The sequence below is a fragment of the Podarcis pityusensis genome (assembly GCF_964106645.2).
Source record: "Podarcis pityusensis genome assembly, chromosome: 16".
Taxonomy (NCBI): Eukaryota; Metazoa; Chordata; class Lepidosauria; order Squamata; family Lacertidae; genus Podarcis; species Podarcis pityusensis.
This window is the reverse complement of record NC_138041.1, coordinates 2,438,721-2,457,727: the sequence shown is the minus strand read 5'-3', so window position 1 is coordinate 2,457,727 and position 19,007 is coordinate 2,438,721. Positions and strand designations below refer to the sequence as shown.

Genomic DNA, 19,007 nt, shown 5'->3' with positions numbered 1-19,007 from the left:
GGAATTTCTTACGGTTTCCTCAGGAGGAGGAGGTGTGCAGTTTCAGGTCTCCCAAGATTAGGGTGGGAAACCCTTTTCAGCCTGAGGGATACAGTCCCTTCTGGGAATGGCGTGTTCAGTGCTGGGCGGGACCAGAGGCAAAAGTGGGCGGAGCTACATATGCAAATTTTGCCTTTGTGCAGTAAATCGTCCCTGCCCACACTTCCCTTCCTCTATTCTCCATCCAGACAAGAAAGAGGAAACCTTCCAGCCAGGCGAAACCCCCCCCCCCCCAGCTGCAGAAGCAGGGCCAGTGAGGAGTGTGGCCTGGGGAGAATTCTGAGGGCCAGGTATAAGGGCCGGGAGGGCCACATTCCAACCAGCACCCCCAAGGCAATAATCATCACCAAATGTGGGTGGCTTTTAAAGAGGATTAGACAAACTGATGGAGGATAAGGCTGATAATGATATAAATAACAATAAGCTCCCATCCTTAGGCATTGTCCACTCTAGGGCTGGCGAGAACTAGAGTTCAACAACATTTAGCTGGTCTCTAAGGTGCTACTGGAAGGAATTTTTTTTTATTTTGTTTCAACTACGGCAGACCAACACGGTTACCTACCTGTAACTAGAACATTTGGAGGGTAACCGCATACAGCAAGCATTGCAAGGAAGAAAGGTGCTTAAAGATCAAATGAGTCAGATGGATTTATGAATAAACACTTGCAAAAGTGACAAGGGCTGGGGATAAACGGATCTGTTCTTCCCAGAACAAATAGTAATAAAAATAATAATAATAATAATAATATCATTTGTACTCTGCCCATCTGACTGGGCGGCTCCAACCACTCTGGATGGCTTCCAACATCTACAAGAACATAATAAAACATGACACCTTAAAAAACTTCCAAATACAGCGCTGCCTTCAGATGTCTTCTAAAGTTATATAGTTACTTATCTTCTTGGGAGGGCGCTCCACAGGGTGGGTGCCACTACCGAGAAGGCCCTCTGTTGCCTGGTTCCCTATAACCTCACTTCTCGCAGTGAGGGAACCGTCAGAAGGCCCTCAGAGCTGGACCTCAGTGTCCGGGCATTCTGCTCCATTCTGGATTAGTTGTAGTTTCTGAGTCACCTTCAAAGGTAGCCCCACATAGAGCGCATGGCAGTAGTCCAAGCGGGAGATAACCAGAGCATGCACCACTCTGGCAAAACAGTCTGCAGGCAGGGAGGGTCTCATCCTGCGTACCAGATGGAGCTGGTAGACAACTGCCCTGGACACAGAACTGACCTGCGCCTCCATGGACAGCTGTGAGTCCAAAAAGAGACTGGAAATGACCCATCAACCGCAATCACATGGGGGTCACGGTTAAGAGCTTAGGTGGCTTCAGCTGTGGGTGCCCCTCAGAATTCAGCACCCGGGTGCACTGCACCACTTGCACCCCCGTGTAAAGACGGCCCTGAACACAGGTCAGGCTATGGGTCCAGTCCGCTCAGTATGACCCTGATTGGCAGGGGCTCTTCAAAGTAGCCCCACGTAGAGCGCATTGCAGTAGTCCAAGCAGGAGATAACCAGAGCATGCGCCACTCTGGTGAGACACTCTGGTGAGACAGTGTTTATCCTCCACTGGGGAGAGTTGCTGTTGCTCTTGGACCCTTCTTCTGGGCTTCCCCATCGGGGCATCGATGAGAAGAAGATGCTGGAATAGTTGGGGCATCAGCCTGACCCAGCCAGACTTTTCTTATGCTTATACAAGCGAATCATGATGGGAAGTAGGGAATGGAATTCCTCCACGCCCAGATTCTCACTCTTCACTTTCCCTCAAGGAGCCTAAAGTGCTTGATGCCATCATCGAAGGCTGCCTGGAGGCCTACTTAGGCCTGTTAGTCATAAATTGTATCTTGGAGACAGGGCTGTTGAATACACTTTTCATGATGGCAACATCACAGTTTGACGGGAAGGGCGTTCTGCTAAAAAGTCATCATTTGAAGGAGCGTGCGGCAGAACAGCATCTTGTCCCATAGAATTCAATGGGAATCGTTGAGGACCTAATCTGTGTTTCTTTCCTAGAGACGGGGGGGGGGGGGCTGGCTTTTGTTTTAGTTTCAGTGCGAAATCACCTAATCTGCACTTCTTGATTAGCAAACGAACTGAAACCAAATGCTCACCAAAATTTGCCCTTCTCTGAACTTTGCAACCAAGCCACACAATGTGTACACAATGCATATATCTTACGGAAGTATGCATGAAAATGGATGCCGTACAAAAACACAGTAGAAAAATGCAATATATAGGGTAAAATTTCATGGAAAATATGTGTATTAGTCAAAACAGTGCACAAAAATATTTATATTCAGAGAAATTCATTCTAAAACACTGGCAAATATTCATCACTACTCCCTCCACCCCTAAATTGCTGAAGAGGCATGAAGAGCTAAATTTAAGATTGAGAAAATGAAAAATCATCCATCCGCATTCTCTCCTTGCTCTTGCCTGGGTGCTGACGTTGGTCACATGAGAGTGTGACAGATGTCTAAAGCAGCGGTTCTCAACCTGTGGGTCCCCAGATGTTGTTGGACTACAACTCCCATCATCCCTGAGCTCTGGCCTTGCTAGCTAGGGGTGATGGGAGTTGTAGTTCATCAACATCTGGGGACCCACAGGTTGAGAAAGGCTGGTCTAAAGTGTTGCGTGGGTTCACTTAAGGCCAGTTTCCCAAATTCCATTATCAAGAGCGAGACAGGTAGAAACTGCCAATGATGCTGGTTGTAACTTTAAGGACTTGCACTTGAGCTTTGCTTTTTCCTCCTCCCTCAAGTTCCATCTTCCTCATGTGCTGTGTCTGCTTAGATTATGAACCCAAGGGCCAGGGCTGGATTAACCGTTAAGCAAAATAATCATGTGCTTAGGGCATCAAAGGAAGAGGGCACCACAGAATTTCGCCATTGCTGGATTTACCGTGAACCATATGGTGCAGCTGAAAAAAAGGTTCCCTTTTTGAGTCCTGTTTGTTGGAGATAATTCAGATGAAAATTTCCAGGTGTTAAAAAAGGTTTTTTATGTATGCCGCTACTGTGGCCCATGTTTTGTTGGCCCCAAAATGGAAAACGAACAATAGAATATGTGCAGCTTGCAGACCTAACATATAAAATAAGAGAACAAGAATAACATACGCTTAGAGAAGATTGGAAAATGTTTATTGAATATATGGGGGGGGGGGGATTGTCTAAACTTGAAAATGTTGGCAGCATTAAGATAAATGCAAGAGTGTAAACAAGTTTTGATGGATGTAATAATGCAAGTTTCCTCAACCTCTGCCCTCCAGATGTTTTTGGCCAACAACTCCCATGATCGCTAGCTAGCAGGACCAGTAGTCCCAAAACATCTGGAGGGCCGAGGCTGAGGAAGCCTGTAATAATGGAATACTGAACGGTTTAGTTTATATAAAATATGCAGAGATTTATGTTATGCAAAATGAACCTTGGAAAGAGAAGAAGAGAAGTTTTTGATATATATATATATTTTTAAAGAATATTTATTCCAGTTTTAAAGTTACAAAAAATATAGAAAAAACAAACCACACACATCTTACAAAAAACAGACAGTAAAAAAGAAATAAGAAAGACAAAAAATCACAGTAAAAAAAAAATAACAAAAATCAAATTAGACCATTACAACCTTTTTCCCTTTTACTTGTTTCCATGACTTCCTCTCACCTCCCTGCTTTGTATTCTAGTTTAAATCGTATCTCCAGCAAATCCTTCTAACCTTCTTTTCTTTTACTTGTTTTAACATTCGAAAGTATTTAATTCTCCTCTATCCTCATTTTACACTTCATATTTACTTATTCAATTATACCCTGTCTGCCAATACGGTCTAATGTTCTTCTCCAACCTTTTTCTAACATTCTTTTATATTACAGTGTTTCTGAAGATATATTTTAAATTTTTTCCAGTCTTCTTCCATCAACCCTTCTTCCTGATCTCGAATTCTGCCGGTCATCTCAGCCAGTTCCATATAGTCCATCACTTTCCTCTGCCATTCTTCTCGGGTAGAGAAGTTTTTGATATTTTAAGGTTGTTTAAATGAATATTCTAAACTGTAAAACAGAAAATTTAATTAAAATTGTTTAAAAAGATGCCTACGATAAATGAAAAAATAACCCACCCACACCCACACACAAAATACAATAGTAATAATAGAGATTAATGCTACACGTTAGTCTTGGAGATACAACAAAATTAGAATCTGTTAACTGGTAAGCTGCCACTCGGTCTACCGGGGCTCACATGTTTATATTTTGAATTATATACATATAGGGGGACCAAAATCTCTTAAGCGCTTAGGGTCTTAATCGGGAAGGGGTATAAGTAAAGGTAAAGGGACCCCTGACCATTAGGTCCAGTCGTGACCGACTCTGGGTTTGTGGTGCTCATCTCGCTTTATTGGCCGAGGGATCCGGCGTACAGCTTCCGGGTCATGTGGCCAGCATGACTAAGCCACTTCTGGCTAAATCAGGGTTTTCCAAACTTGGGTCTCCAGGTGTTTTTTTGGACTACAATTCCCATCATCCCTGACCACCAGCCCTGCTAGCTAGGGATGATGGGAGTTGTAGTCTAAAAACAGCTGGCGACCCAAGTTTGGGAAACCATGGGCTAGACTGCTGGTGGGGACAGATTACCACCAGCCCATAACCCCAGTGCTAAATAGACTCAGAGTTCCAATATTATGACAGAGGGAGGAACCAATCCTCTCTCTACAAATACTTACTTATAAAAATACTTACACACCATGATTCCTTTTAAAAAAACAACAGAGGGGTTTACAACAATCACATCGGCAGTACTAGAGATGTCTCATAATACAGTGGTTCCTTGGTTCTCAAATGCCTTGGTTCTCAAACACCAAAAACCGGAAGCTCCTTCATACCACCTATCTGAGCTTTTCCCACCTGCCCATCAGAAGACAAAACAAGGAATTGCCTTTTTTTATATATACAGTAAATCTTTTTTTATTGAGTTTCTCACTGCAAATTTAAATTCAAACATCACCATAATCATTTAGGATACCCTGAAGCCTTTGACTCTTCTGCTTCACTTATTTTCTCTATTTTTCTTATATAATCCAATTTTACCTTAGTTTTTAGAACATTACAGTGGTACCTTAGGTTACAGATGCTTCAGGTTACAGAGTCCGCTAACCCAGAAATAGTACCTCGGGTTAAGAACTTTGCTTCAGGATGAGAACAGAAATTGTGCAGCGGTGGTGTGGCAGCAGTGCGAGGCCCCATTAGCTAAAGTTAAGCTCAGCTTAAGAACAGTTTCAGGTTAAGAGCGGACCTCCAGAACGAATTAAGTTCTTAACCCAAGGTACCACTGTACAAACGTTACTCAAATCCTGCCAAAGTTTTTAGTTGTTTACAGTGTTCTCTTAAGTACATTGTAAACTTCCCCCATTCCTTCTTAAAGTTCTTCTTTTCCTGGTTTCTGGTTTTCCCGGTCAATTTCGCCATTTCGGCTTAGTCCATCATCTCCATCAGCCATTCTTCTCTGGTCGGGAGTTTATCTTCTTTCCATCTCTGGGCCAGTAGTATCCACGCTGCTGTCATCGCCAGGGCCGGATTGAGGTTTGAGGAGGCCCTCAGCTACTGAAGGCAACGGGGCCCTTTATATGTCCAGCTGTCCTTTGTCAACAACAAATTGTTGTGGTTTTTTGTGTTGAATATATGCAATATGGTAATTTATGGACCTAATAGGTATCTCAAGCCATCTGCACATGTTGCCCTGCAATCAGTCCCTGCAAAATGTAGGCACCCTATATATAGAAAGGAGCAAACCAGTGATATTTTAGGGAGCAGGCTAGCAGGCGGGGCCCATGAATTAGGGGATCAGCAAACTTTTTCAGCAGGGGGCCGGTCCACTTTCCCTCAGACCTTGTGGGGGCCGGACTGTATTTTGAAAAAATATATATGAACAAATTCCTATGCCCCACATATAACCCAGAGATGCATTTTAAATAAAAGGACACATTTTACTCGTGTAAAAACACGCTGATTCCCGGACTGTCCATGGGCCGGATTTAGAAGGTGAATGGGCCTGATCTGGACCCCGGGCCTTAGTTTGCCTACCCCTGACTTACATAATACACAACACAAAACACTGTTTCTGTACGTAGGTTTTATTTTATTTGCTTTTTATCTTATATTCTGGAAATGTACATCCAGGTTTTTTTTTCCTTTAAATTTTTTTGGGGGGCCCCCAAGAGAGTGGGGCCCTAAGCTGTAGCTTGTTTAGCTTATGTGTAAATCCGGCACTGGTCGTCGCATACATAAATCATTGTCTCTGCTCCTCAAAACAAGGGATTTCAACTCACACAGGTCTGCAGGTGCAACGGCTCAGAGAAGCAGGTTGGAGAACACCACAGAGCTGGTCCTTTCTACTACTTTTCTTAATTGCGGGAGTGGAAGGCAACGCCCTCCTTGGGCGAATCTGATTCACTTCCATCCCATCTTGCCTAGCCCAGTTGGCTACACCTTCTCCACCTCCCAACAGGTTGCTGGGCTTATGCTATCTGTCAACCCCGCTATTGTCATCATTTTTGATGTCCAGAAATAGTATCCGTTGCCACAGGGCAACTACAACAAGCAATCGGAATACCACTTTTTATTTATTTATTTTTAGCTTTCTGTTCTCATTGGGCGCCTTTGTAAACAGGCAGCTTACATCTAGCCAGTGCTCCCCCCCCCCTAAAATGTTTAGGGGTCTTCTTCTTCTTCTTTCGCGATCCCTCGTAGCCGAGTAAGATTGTCTTCCATAAACACGGTTTTAACAATGAGTCCGTAAGTGACTGTGGAGGCCGATTCTGGATCCACATGTCCTTCCACAGTGGGGACATTGGTTTCCGGGCGGGAGTTGATCATGGTGAGGGTTTGCCAAGTGTGCCTTCCTCCTAGCACGTTTCTCCCTTGAGTCCAGAGTTCGAGTGTCTTCAAAGCCCATGACACCTTCAATAAAGGCTGTTCTCCAACTGGAGCGCTCACAGGCCAGTGATTCCCAATTGTTGGTGTTTATACCACATTTTTAAATATTTGCCTTGAGAGAGTCTTTAAACCTCTTTTGTTGACCACCAGCATTACACTTTCCATTTTTAAGTTGGGAATAGAGTAGTTGCTTTGGAAGACGATGATCAGGCATCCACACAACATGACCAGTCCAACAAAGTTGGTCTTGAAGAAGCATTCCGCCCTCTGGAACGCCCTCCCATCAGATGTCAAGGGAATAAACAACTATCTGACTTTCAGAAGACATCTGAAGGTAGCCCTGTTTAGGGAAGTTTTTAATGTTTGATGTTTTGTCGTGTTTTTAATATTCTATTGGGAGCTGCTAAGAGTGGTTGGCACAACCCAATCATATAGGAACAACAACAACAACAACAACAACAACAATTTTTATTTATACCCCACCCTCCCCAGCCAAGGCCGGGCTCAGAGCGGCTTACAAGCAATAATAAAAACAAGTTAAATGATTACAACTTAAAAACAAAATTAAAAAATACAACATTAAAATATTGAAACATTAAAATATTAAAATGTAGCCTCATCGCAGAGGGAGAAGGAAAAGAAAAAAGAAAGAGAGGGAGGGAGGGAATCAAACTGGCTCCAAGCCAAAGGCCAGGCGGAACAACTCTGTCTTACAGGCCCTGCGGAAAGAAATCAGATCCTGCAGGGCCCTGGTCTCATGAGGCAGAGCGTTCCACCAGGCCGGAGCCACCACTGAAAAGGCCCTGGCACTGGTTGAAGCCAATCTGACTTCCTTAGGGCCCGGGACCACTAGGGTGTTGCTATTTATGGACCTTGAGGCTCTCCATGGGACGTACCGGGAGAGGCGGTCCCGTAGGTACGAGGGTCCTAGGCCGTGAAGGGCTTTAAAGGTCAAAAGCAGCACCTTAAATCTGATCCTGTACTCCACCGGGAGCCAGTGCAGCTTGAAAAGCACTGGGTGAATATACTCCCATGGCAGAGACCCCGTGGGGAGCCTTGCTGCAGCATTCTGCACCCGCTGGAGTTTCTGGGACAGCTTCAAGGGCAGCCCCGCGTAGAGCGCATTACAGTAGTCAAGCCTGGAGATGACCGTCGCATGGATCACTGTGGCCAGGTCGGGGCGGGAAAGGTAAGGGATCAACTGCTTGATGCGGTGAAGGTGGAAAAATGTCGCCTTGGCTGTTGCTGTAACTTGCGCCTCCATGGAAAGGGAGGCGTCAAGGATTACACCCAAACTCTTAACGGAAGGCAATGGCACTAATTGGGCCCCCGCAAGAGAAGGGAGTTGGTCCCTCATCCCCATGCCATCCCGACCCAGCCATAGGACCTCTGTCTTCGAAGGATTTAGTTTCAATCGGCTCCCACGAAACCATTCAGCCACAGCTTCCAAGCATCTGGTCAGTGTGTCCGGGGCCGAGTCGGTGTGGCCATCCATCAGCAGATAGAGCTGAGTGTCATCAGCATATTGGTGACAGCCCAGCCCAAAGCTCCGGATAATCTGGGCAAGGGGGCGCATAAAGATGTTAAAAAGCATTGGGGAGAGGATTGCGCACTGCGGCACTCCACACACCAAGGAGTGGCGCGACGACATTTCCCTCCCTAGTGCCACCCTCTGTCCCTGACCAGAGATAAAAGAGCACAGCCAGTTACGGGCTATGCCCTGTATCCCCATGTCTGCGAGGCGGTGGTCCAGAAGATCATGATCAACCATGTCAAAGGCTGCTGACAAATCTAAAAGGATCACCAGTCCTGACCTGCCTCGATCCAGCTGTCTACGGAGATCATCTGTTAGGGCAACCAGAGCCGTCTCGGTCCCAAAACCAGGACGGAAACCGGACTGAAATGGATCTAAAGCCGATGTTTCCTCCAGAAACCTACCAAGCTGTTCAGCAACCGCTCTCTCAATTACCTTACCCAGATATGGAAGATTTGAAACTGGGTGGTAATTGGATAGGTCTAAGGGATCTCATGAAGTTTTCTTTAAGAGTGGACATACCACTGCTTCCTTCAGTTCCCCTGGGAATGTCCCCGTGTCAAGAGACAAATTGATAATTTCAACCAGGGGGGTCCGCGCAACATCTGGACACTCCCTAATCAGCCAAGACGGGCACGGATCAAGGAGGCAGGTAGTGGGCCTACTAACTTGGAGGAATCTATCCACATCAGCAGAGAGTATTCGATCGAAATGGTCCAACACTGGACCTGAAGTCAGTCGAGGGGCCTCCAGTTCAGTCACTGTATCTAAATTGGCAGGGAGGTCACGGCGGAGCAACAGGACTTTCTCCGCAAAAAAGCTCGCAAATGCCTCACAGCTGTGGGTCGAATTTGTGCTTAAATTTGGTTGTCCTCCTAAGGACGTTATTGATCTAATTATTCTAAAAAGTTGTGCCGGGCGAGAGCTAGCGGATGCAATGGAAGCTGCAAAGTAAGATTTCTTAGCAGCTTTCATAGCCATCTCATAGGCTTTCATAAGTGTCCTATAAGATGTTCTTGAGGCTCCGTCACGAGTCCGTCGCCATACTCACTCTAGCCGTCTGAGATCCCGCTTCATTTTCCGGAGCTCCTCAGTAAACCAAGGGGCCCGGTTTCGACGGGGTCGCAGAGGGCGCTTAGGCGCGATCTCATCAATGGCTGCCAAGAGCCGGTTATTCCAGTCCTCAACAAGGTCATCTAATGAGTCGCCAGGAGGAGCAGGGTCCCGCAAGGCTTGTCGGAATCTATCAGGATCCATCAGTTTTCGCGGATGAGCCCAAATAGGTTCACCACCCGATAATAATAATAATACAGTGGGTCAGCATGTCTGGCTGTTAGCCAGAAGGTTGGTGGTTCGAGTCCACCCAGGGAAGGCTGTGGGCAGGATTCCTGCATTGCAGGGGGTTGGACTAGATGATCATTGGGGTCCCTCCCAACTCTATTAGTCTATATTATTATTATTATTATTATTAGCACTTTTAATGTATATTTTATATTTTAAGGTATCCTGCTCAGAGGATTTGATGGGTAAGTATATATAAGAACTGCTGAATGAATGAAGAAATGTGTCAATATGTATTTATTTGGACAAAGAATTGGACAGATCCATGGATGAGGAGGAGGAAGAGGAGGAGGAGGAGGAGGAGGAGGAGGAGGAGGAGGAGGAGGAGGAGGAGGAGGAGGCTATTGATTGTTACTAGCCATGATGGCTCTGCTCTGCCTCCATAGTTCTGTGGGATGTGAAACACAAGAGCAGTCAAGTACAACATTCCTAGAGTGAACATGTTTACACATGGGGAGGAATGTTTGTCCAGCCAGCGGGTGAACTTCCTTGGCCTCCAGCCAAGAGAGGACAAAGGGACTGTCTCTTTATGAGATAATTTCCAGGTGTATGTTACTTTTCTAAGATAAGTCTGCCTTCTGGGATCTGATTGTAAACAGAATGTGAGTGAGTAAACTCTTTTTATACTTTTATAGAAAACTGTGCCATGTCTTATCTTTTATGAGGGAATAAGGGGAAAATACCAGAACAGTTATTATAGAGGTTTTAGCCAGCCTGAGCAAACACATCCGCTGTGAGTTTTAAAAGGGGGATGTTACTCTGCTAAATTGTGAACTTGTTAACACAAGTTGGAAAGGCTATAATCAAACAATATATCCTCTCCTGCATCCCTGAACATTCCCACAGGTTGGAGGCAGCAATACCTCTGAATCCCAATTGCTGGAAACTGCAGGAGGGGAGACGGTGCTCTTGTGCTCAGGTCCTTCTAGTGGGTTTCGCATAAGAATTGGGTTGGTCACTGTGAGAACAGGATGCTGGACTAGATGAGTCATTGACCTGACCCAGCAGGGCTCTTCTTATGCAATTCCCACTGTAGTTCAACAGGATAAGTTTGCCTAGGATTTCGGTATTAAAAGCATGTGCGATAAACCTTTATCAGCCTCAGGGCTGCATTACCTTGTGTTAAAACCTTCTGGGGGCACATGCCAGAAGCAAAAGCAAGTGGAGCAATGGATGTGACTTTATACAATAGGCCACTGCCTGGTCACACACTCATATCTGTTCATATACACCAAGAAGATAATCAAGAGGCATTATGATTGTTCAAGGTCACATTCTAGTCAATCGAAAGCATTCAAGGAGGGCACAGAGCAGGGCTGACAAGGCGCATGGCCCAGAGAGAGCCTCAGTGGCCTCGCCTCCAGTCTCAGGGGTCTCATGGAGTGCAGGTGAGATGTCATGATAGCCAGTCCTAGCCCAACATGGCCGCATGTTTGTTTTGAAGAGGGGAAAAAATCATCTCAGTTGCAAAGACAAAGGACGCGACATTAAATTCTGATTGCAATTTCTTTTATTGACTATCAAAGAAGCAAGAAAGCATTCCTTTAGACTAATCTATGCAGACAAGAAGCCAAAGTGTACCATGTTCTATCCTGACAGCCCTGAACCCTCAGATCCAGGCGGCTTCCTCCCAGTCCTGCCATTGTATGAGTGGGACATCAGCCTTAATAGAGTGATTTGGGACCAATTCTTGCATTAACCTAAGACAGGGATGGAAAATTCATGGCCCAATAATCCCAAACATTCTAGCTGGGTCTTACAGCATCTAGAGGGCCACAGGTCCCTCATCCTATCCCTTGAGCTCATCTGAGGACTAGACAGGAAGTGGGTGAGAATGAATATTTTGCTACTTGGCCGGGGTGAGGGCCAACATGTCTCTTTCAAAGGAGCAGCAATGGTACATTAACTAAAAAGCAAAGCGGCTCAATGATTCTCATTCCCAGACGCCCACAATTAAGCCTGACACCGTCCCTGCCCTACTAGCGACCCATCAAGCTAAATACAGCCAACCAGCCACTTCTTCTTGGCAATTGCTTGCACACACACCTGCCAGAGTTAGTGGGAAACAAACCAAAGCCAGATGTTTTCCAGCTCTTATGAACCACCCACCCTCTTCTCTCTGGGTCACAATCCTTTATACATCAGCCTTTTTTTTATCTAGAAGGGTTTTGGTTTCGTTGGGGAGACTTTAGTGCTTTGGGGACCATGGAGAAGGGAACTGCAATGCTCTGCGCTGTTGCTGAGGCCAAGGTCGGAGGGGCTGCCTGGCCAAAGAATCGATCGGCCCCTGGGAAGCTGGACTCTGTGTCGGCTCACAGCTCCCTTCTCTCTCCGATGTCTGAGGTTTCGTCTCCTCTTGAGGGGAAGTGGCCTGCTCTGGTGTCAGAGGCCGGCATTCATGAGGGCAATATTGGATCTGCCCAGAGTTTTGAGGTTTCCCCTCCTCTGGGTGAGGCTGATGCCTTGTTGATGAAGACTGACCTTTCCAACGGCCAGCTGTGGCCCTCTCTGGAGCCTCTGTCTCCTGACTGCTTGATTCTTGCTCTTGTTCACAAGGATTTGTTTCCTCCTGAGGGGAAATTCCCCGCTCTGTTTCTGAAGACTGACATTCATGCTGATCTTTGCTCTGCCTTGGTTTTTGTGGCTTCCGTTCCTCTGGGCAGGTCTGGCTTTGTTCTGATGTTGAAGACTGGCATGCGTGACCACCAGATGTAGCCTTCCTTGGAGTCTCCACAGATTCACAGCTTGCTTCTCTCTTTGACACCTGAGGTTTTGTCTCCTCTTTAGGAGAAAGAGCTTGTTCTTGAGTTAGAGACCGAGATGCTTGGCAGTGATGTTGGCTCTGCCTTGGTCTTTGAGGCTTTTGCTCCTCTGAACGGGATTGGCATCGTTCTGATGGTGAAGGCTGACATGTCCGACCACCAGATGTGGCCTTCTCTGGAGTCTCCACTGACTCACAGCTTGCTTCTCTCTTTGACACCTGAGGTTTTGTCTCCTCCTTAGGAGAAAGAGCTTGTTCTTGCACCAGAGGCTGAGATTCTTGACAGCGACGTTGGCTCTGTCCTGGTTTTTTTGGCTTCTGCTCTTCTACATGGGGTTGACATTGTTCTGATGGCCGACCTCTAGATGTGGCCTTCTCTGGAGCTTCTGGTAGCTCACAGCTGGCTTCTCTCTCCTGTGTCTGAGACATCTCTTGAGCAGAGGGGACCTGCTTTGGTGTCCAAGGCTGGCATGCATGACTGCGATGTTGACTCTGCCCTGGCTTTTGAGGCTTACTTTCCTCTGGACAGGGCTGACGTCTTCTTAAAGATGGACATTCACAACGGGCAGTTGTGGCCTTCTCTGAACCCTCTGCTTCCTCTCTCTCCTGTTTCTGAGATGTTGTCCTCTCCTGAGGGAAAGGGCCCTCCTCTGGTGTCAGAGGTGAACATTCATGACTGCGATATTGACTCTGCTTTGTATTTTGAGGCTTACTCTCTTCTGGATAAGGTTCATGTTGTCTTCTTGTCAAACGTTGACCTTCATGACAGCCAGTTGTGGTCTGCTCGGTACTCTCTGTTGGCTCACTGCAGGCTTCCTTCTCTGATGTCTGAGGCTTTGTGTCCTCTTGAGGAGAAACAACTTGTTCTGGTGTCAAAGTCTGACATTCATGGCGGCGGTAATGGCTCTTTCCAGAGTGCTGAGGCTCCTGAATGTCTTGATGTGGTTGATGTCGTACTGTGGTCAAAGGTTGACGTTCATGACAGCCAGTTGTGGCCTCCTCTGGGGATTGAGACTCTTGCTCTTCTTGGCCAGTCAAGGCCTGCTCATGACCTTGAGACTGACATTCCTGTTGGTGAGTTGATTGCCTTCCACGTGTCAGAATCCCACCATCTGGTTTGCAACTCTGAGCCTGTTCCGGTTCTTGAACTTCCTTTGTTGGCTGTTGGCAAGAATCATCCTTTGCTTCCTGATACCCTTCTACAAGTCTACGAACGGCACCTTTCCCCCGTGTCTGAGGCTTACATTCCTGTTGCTGCATTGACCGCTCTCCTCTCTGAGGTTCCTGCTCTTGACAACAGGTTGAATGTTGCTCAGACGTTGACGTTCTTTCTTTCCCACAGCCCAATGAAGGCTGTTCCTCCTGACGATCTCTGCAGGACTGGGAAGTTGATTTCTGTTCTGGTGCTTGAGGTTCCTCAACCCCCCTTTGGGCTGGTCTTCGAACCGCTTTCTGTGATTCTTGCGACTTGGGCTTCACTACATCCTGTTCCCTCTTCAGTTGCTCTTGGGTTTGTCTCGGAGCTTCCTTTCGATGGGGAGTAGGTTGCTGAGCTGCCTGCTCTTGCTCCTGTGGCTCCCTGTGGCCCTGTTCCTCCATCTGACATGGCTGGGATGGTTTCTGGACTGTGCTCTGTTGAGTTCCTTGAGTCTGGCATTCATCTGGTGTGTCAGGTTCCTGGCAGCTTTGTCTGCTTATCTCCTCAGCTACGATTTGGGGTTTCCGCTGCGAGGGCTTGGAGCAATGCTGCACTTCTCTCCGAAAACCTTGGCAAGATGGCTCCTTCTCTCCTCTTTGGCCTTCCTCTCTCGCCCTCTGAGTTGGACACACCCCTGATGGCTTCTGTGAAAACCGGGAACCCCGTTCTTGTTTTAGGGGTTCTTTACTCCGTCTATCAGAGAGTGTCTCTGATTTTGGGGACTCCTGTTTCTCTTCTTGAGATGAGCACTGAGACTCAGGTTCAGAAACTTTCTCCGGTTCTTGAGCAGGTTTTTGAGTTGAGCCTTTGCTCAGCGCTGATGTCTCCTGTCTCCTTGCGCTGCTCCCTCCCCTCCTGGACTGCCCTTCTGCTGTCACTCCACACTCGTGTTCCTTCTTATAGCAGGCCTTTGCCACTTTGAACACCAGGACGGTGAACTCCTCAAAGTCCACCTTGCCATCACAGTCTTTGTCAAGCAGCTGCAGCATGGTCTCGATTGTCTCAGGGTCCTGCGGGTTCTGAAAGGAAATGCACTAAGCTTGTTACTCACTTAGGAAGGCAGTATAACTCCGTCATACTGAGCTGCTCCATTGGACCATCAATCTCCCTATTGCCCAGACAATGCACATTCCTAGCTCAACCTGGAGATGCCCAGGGATTGATCCTGGGACCTACTGCATGCAAAGTGGAAGGTGCAAAGGAGATGCTCCTCCACACAGTTATGTCCCACCCTCTCAAAAACCAATTAAGAATCCCAGTCCTCAAAGTTCTGACTAAAGGGCTGGTTTAAATAGGAACATACTGAGTCACTCCATTGTTTCATTTAGCCCAGTATTGTCTGTGTTGACTGGCAGCAGATCTCCAGAGAGACAAGGCTCTCTCCAAACCCTACCTAGATATGCCAGGGATTTGAACCGGGGACTGTATGCACGTGGAGCCGATGCTTTGTTGCTGAGCCATGGCCCTCTACTTAAATAGGAACAGAGGAAGCTGCCTTATACAGAGGCCATTGGGTTCATCTAACTCAGCATTGTCTACATTGACTGACAGCAGCATTGTCCACAACATTGACCGGCAGTGAATACTTCCCAGCCCTACCTAGAGATGCCATTGGGGGACTGAACCTGCGACCTTTTGCTTGCAAAGCAGAGGCTCTGCCACTGAGCCATGACCCTTCTCCAAAGCTTCATTAGCCTTGGCCAGCATTGTTACCTATCTCCTGGTCTACAAGGCCTCCTTCACTCCTTGGTCCTCCTTAACTTGAAGCCCATTCACTTGACCTCCCCAATATCTTAAATCCACCCATAGCATGCAAGTCTTCCATACTTGGTCTCTCTTCCTCTGCCCTCGATCCTCCCATCCCATCCCATTGTCCAAGAAGACCAACGTAGACACTCACCACGATCACCTCGGCAAACTCCTTCTGGATGAGGCTCTTTAGCTCGCCTTTGCTGAGCGTCGCACATTCCCCATCGTCCTTTGTGTACTTGTTGAAAGCACCGATGATGCTGTGGATGTTCCCGAGGAGCTGAGACATCTCTTGGCAAGTTCAAGGGGGATCCTAAAATGAAAGAGCAAGGTGTTCACAACTGTGCTGCTCAAAAGCTTGCGCTGGCTGCCCATATGGTACCAGGCCAGGTTCAGGTTTCTTGTATTCGTTTGCAAGGCCCATAACAATTTGGGTCCAGCGTGCTTTAAGGACATCCTGATCGCTGAAGTCTTCAGGGAAGTCAAAGTTAGGGCTTAGCCACACTTTCCTCCAGGCTTTCTAGGCAGGTCTCTGAGGGGAATAGGGGTGATCTCCTAACAACTCTCAGCACCCTTAACAAACTACAGTTCCCATAATTCTTTTGGGGACGACATGATGGTTTAAAGCAGCACCATAGTGCTTTAAATGTGTGAACCAATAATCATAATGATTGCCAATTTAAATGTATGAACGTGGTCTTAGAGCTGACTTTAATTGAGCAGTAAAATGTCGAAATTATAACAATCTTCAAATAGCTAAAAGGCTGTCACAAGGGAGATGGAGCAAGCTGGTTTTATGCTGTTCCAGAAGGGAGGACACCTGAACAATGGATTCAAATTATGAGAAAGGAGGTTCTGACTAAACATTAGGAAGAACCTTCCAAGGGTAAGAGCTGTTTGAAGGTTGAACCGACTCCCTTGGAAGGCGGCGGACCGACCTCAACAGAGGCTGGATGGTCATCTATGAGGGATTCTTGAGTTGTGATTCCTGCATTGCAAAGATGAACCCTGGAGATCTTTTCCATCTCTATATTCTATGATTCTAGAATAGTACGGAGAAGCACGCTTAGCCTCAGATACAGCAAGACATGGTGCAGTGCTCAGCACTGGCTGACTGATTCCTAATGGGTCAATCGATCAATGAATCAATTCAATTTTCAGAGAGGGGATGCTCCTACCGGCTCCCCATTCCCTGCAACCATTCCAATCCCTTGCATTTGCTGAACTCACCTGTCCTTCACACAAGCAGCGGCACGTTAGACTCTAGGGCTCCGTTGGTGAGCAGGTTGGCAGCTGGAGATCATTATATAGGAGCCGCTTAATCACCGCCTTGCAGCGGGAGGCTCCCTCTCTCTGAGCAGGCTTCTGATTCAGACCCTGGCAAAGTCCACAGGCACCTCCTTCACTCAGCAAGTCCCCGGCGGAGCTGACACTCACCCGCATTGGCTCTGCTGCACAGCTTCCAAAGCTGGCCGACCCACCTGCCTTCGCACCCGCCCGGGAGTGACAGATCTTTATTTTTCCATTTTACACACAAGTTCTATTTCTGACCTTTTGTAGCCTTTAGCGGGACACAGTCCTCTCGAATCCTGTTTGGCAAAAAACCTGTTGCGCAAGGGCGAGGCACGTCAAGCAGAGCTCCCTCATTGTCGCTGGCCCTGCAATTGTGACTTTAACGGCAATGGAAGAAAATCCACGGGGGTGAGTGGATTTCCGGCACGGTCTGTTATCGCCCCTCGTGTTTGTTTGGAGCTGCGTTCTACTCTGGTCTCCTATGTACTACATATTTAAAGCACTACATAAGTGGGGAAGGAAACCAAAATGCTTGTTTACAATGCTATTGTACTACCAACCTTACTGTATGCATGTGAAACACGGAACACTTATAAATGCCATCTCCAGCTCCTCGAAAGATTCCATCAATGGTGCCTCCGAAAATTGTTACACATCACTTGGGAAGACAGGCAAACTAATGCCAGTGTACTGGAAGAAGCAAAGATCACCAGTGTCGAAGCAATGATTCTTCAGCATCAACTTCGTTGGACTGGTCATGTTGTGCGGATGCCTGATGATCGTCTTCCAAAGCAATGCTGTAATGCTGGTGTAATGCTGGTGGTCAACAAAAGAGGTTTAAAGACTGTCTCAAGGCAAATCTAAAAAAAGTAGTATAAACACTGACAACTGGGAAACACTGGCCTTCGAGTGCAGTGGCATAGCGTGGGGGTGCAGGGGGGGCCGGCCGCACCGGGCACAACATCTGGGGGGGGTGTGTGCTCGCACTCGCAGCTCTCTGCCCCTACCTGGCTCACTCACTCTCTCTCACTGCAGTGCTGGCTGTGCGAATCCGATCCGAGCCGCTGGGTCGCCGCCCACTGTGGAGGGGGTGGGTGCCAGGCGTGCGGTGCGGAGAGAGAGTGAGGGACTATTGGGGGAGGGACAGTGCAGCGGCCGCCCAGCGCAGCGCTGAGCGCGGGAGAGAACCACACCAGACCAGACCAGGCAGCAGCAAGAAGAAGCTGGCAACGGCGGCAGGTTAGGGGTTAGGGGGCGCAAATTACTTGCCTTGCCCCGGGTTAGGGGGCGCAAATTACTTAGAATCATAGAATCATAGAATCATAGAGTTGGAAGAGACCACAAGGGCCATCGAGTCCAACCCCCTGCCAAGCAGGAAACACCATCAGAGCACTCCTGACATATGGTTGTCAAGCCTCTGCTTAAAGACCTCCAAAGAAGGAGACTCCACCACACTCCTTGGCAGCAAATTCCACTGTTGAACAGCTCTTACTGTCAGGAAGTTCTTCCTAATGTTTAGGTGGATTCTCCTTTCTTGTAGTTTGGATCCATTGCTCCGTGTCCGCTTCTCTGGAGCAGCAGAAAACAACCTTTCTCCCTCCTCTATGTGAGCATCCTTTTATATATTTGAACATGGCTATCATATCACCCCTTAACCTCCTCTTCTCCAGGCTAAACATGCCCAGCTCCCTTAGCCGTTCCTCAGAAGGCATCGTTTCCAGGCCTTTGACCATTTTGGTTGCCCTCCTCTGGACACGTTCCAGTTTGTCAGTGTCCTTCTTGAACTGTGGTGCCCAGAACTGGACACAGTACTCCAGGTGAGGTCTGACCAGAGCAGAATACAGTGGCACTATTACTTCCCTTGATCTAGATGCTATACTCCTATTGATGCAGCCCAGAATTGCATTGGCTTTTTTAGCTGCCGCATCACACTGTTGGCTCATTTCAAGTTTGTGGTCAACCAAGACTCCTAGATCCTTTTCACATGTACTGCTCTCAAGCCAGGTGTCCCCCATCTTGTATTTGTGCCTCTCATTTTTTTTGCCCAAGTGCAATACTTTACATTTCTCCCTGTTAAAATTCATCTTGTTTGTTTTGGCCCAGTTCTCTAATCTGTCAAGGTCGTTTTGAAGTGTGATCCTGTCCTCTGGGGTGTTAGCCACCCCTCCCAGTTTG

The 19,007-nt window shown here is 47.3% G+C and overlaps 1 protein-coding gene across 1 annotated transcript; it reads right to left on the bottom strand.

The window, feature by feature from the left end:
• Window positions 1–11,318: 11,318 nt before the first annotated feature.
• Window positions 11,319–16,129, bottom strand: LOC308465494 (uncharacterized protein). Its single transcript, XM_080985436.1, has 2 exons — window positions 15,691–16,129; window positions 11,319–14,809 (listed from the first exon to the last, which is right to left on the bottom strand). Exons 1-2 carry the CDS (start codon window positions 15,826–15,828, stop codon window positions 12,020–12,022), a joined length of 2,928 nt encoding a protein of 975 aa, XP_080841562.1. The 5' UTR covers window positions 15,829–16,129; the 3' UTR covers window positions 11,319–12,019.
• Window positions 16,130–19,007: the final 2,878 nt, after the last annotated feature.

Bases quoted from the DNA above. Each gene is read 5' to 3' on its own strand.
- LOC308465494 (XM_080985436.1), bottom strand. From the start codon at position 15,828: ATGTCTCAGCTCCTCGGGAACATCCACAGCATCATCGGTGCTTTCAAC. The intron at 14,810-15,690 runs GTGAGTGTCTAC...ATTTCCTTTCAG, and splicing joins AGTTTGCCGAGGTGATCGTG to AACCCGCAGGACCCTGAGAC.